We start from the raw sequence: 691 nt of genomic DNA, 5'->3' as shown, positions 1-691 counted from the left end.
TGGCCCCAGATGCCGATGTTACCAAGATAGAGAACTTGCTCTGGACCTAACACCTGGCTCCTGTGTTCCTCTCCAGGGCCTCAATAAAGGCATTTTTAAAGCTTGTTTACACGGTAACTCCTGAGCACAATCAAATGATAACAGCGGGTCCTGTTCTTGGTAAGAACACTTGCCCCAGGTGCTGTCATCCCCCCCGCTTCTACGATGCAGGAGGCCATGGGTACAGCTCTCTCCACGCCCCACCCCACCGCCAAGCGGACCGTGACTGACCAGTCTCTGGAGACCTCCACCCCAGGTTGGTTCTTAGATGCAGTGTATCTATGAGGTTTATCTTAGATGTTCTACCTATGAGGTCTCGCGCCAATCAGACCAAAATCAGCAACACGACTTCTCAATACACAAGCAGCTTTAATCTCCAAATCCAGCCTCCCTCAGGGCTTCCAAGTAACACCTCTGGGCCCCCAGAGGCTGTGACGCTGTGGCTCCACCTGCCTCTCTAGGAATGCCACCCTCAGGCTTCAGGTCCAGGTATTCCTGTCCTGGGGCACAGCAGCCTCCTTTTCTTCCTCACTCTCCTTCTTCCCCGCTGGACTGCTCTCCTCCTCTGGGCCCCTCTCCCTTTCTGGGTCCTTCTCCGTCTTTGGGTCCCTCTCCCCCTCTAGACCCTTCTTCCCCTCTGGGCCCCTCTCCC

The 691-nt window shown here is 55.4% G+C and overlaps 1 protein-coding gene across 1 annotated transcript in view; it reads right to left on the bottom strand.

Moving 5' to 3' along the window:
* Positions 1 to 518: 518 nt before the first annotated feature.
* Positions 519 to 691, bottom strand: part of LOC105888343 (immunoglobulin iota chain-like) — a 1,372-nt gene continuing 1,199 nt past the window's right edge. The window contains exon 3 of the mRNA XM_023508933.1: positions 519 to 686. Within this exon, the coding sequence (XP_023364701.1) occupies positions 519 to 686 (168 nt within the window). The remainder of the gene's footprint in view (positions 687 to 691) is intronic.

Source organism: Otolemur garnettii, unplaced genomic scaffold (assembly GCF_000181295.1).
Source record: "Otolemur garnettii isolate 467f Iridium unplaced genomic scaffold, OtoGar3 scaffold00292, whole genome shotgun sequence".
Lineage (NCBI taxonomy): Eukaryota > Metazoa > Chordata > Mammalia > Primates > Galagidae > Otolemur > Otolemur garnettii.
This window is presented reverse-complemented; position numbering and strand designations above follow the sequence as displayed.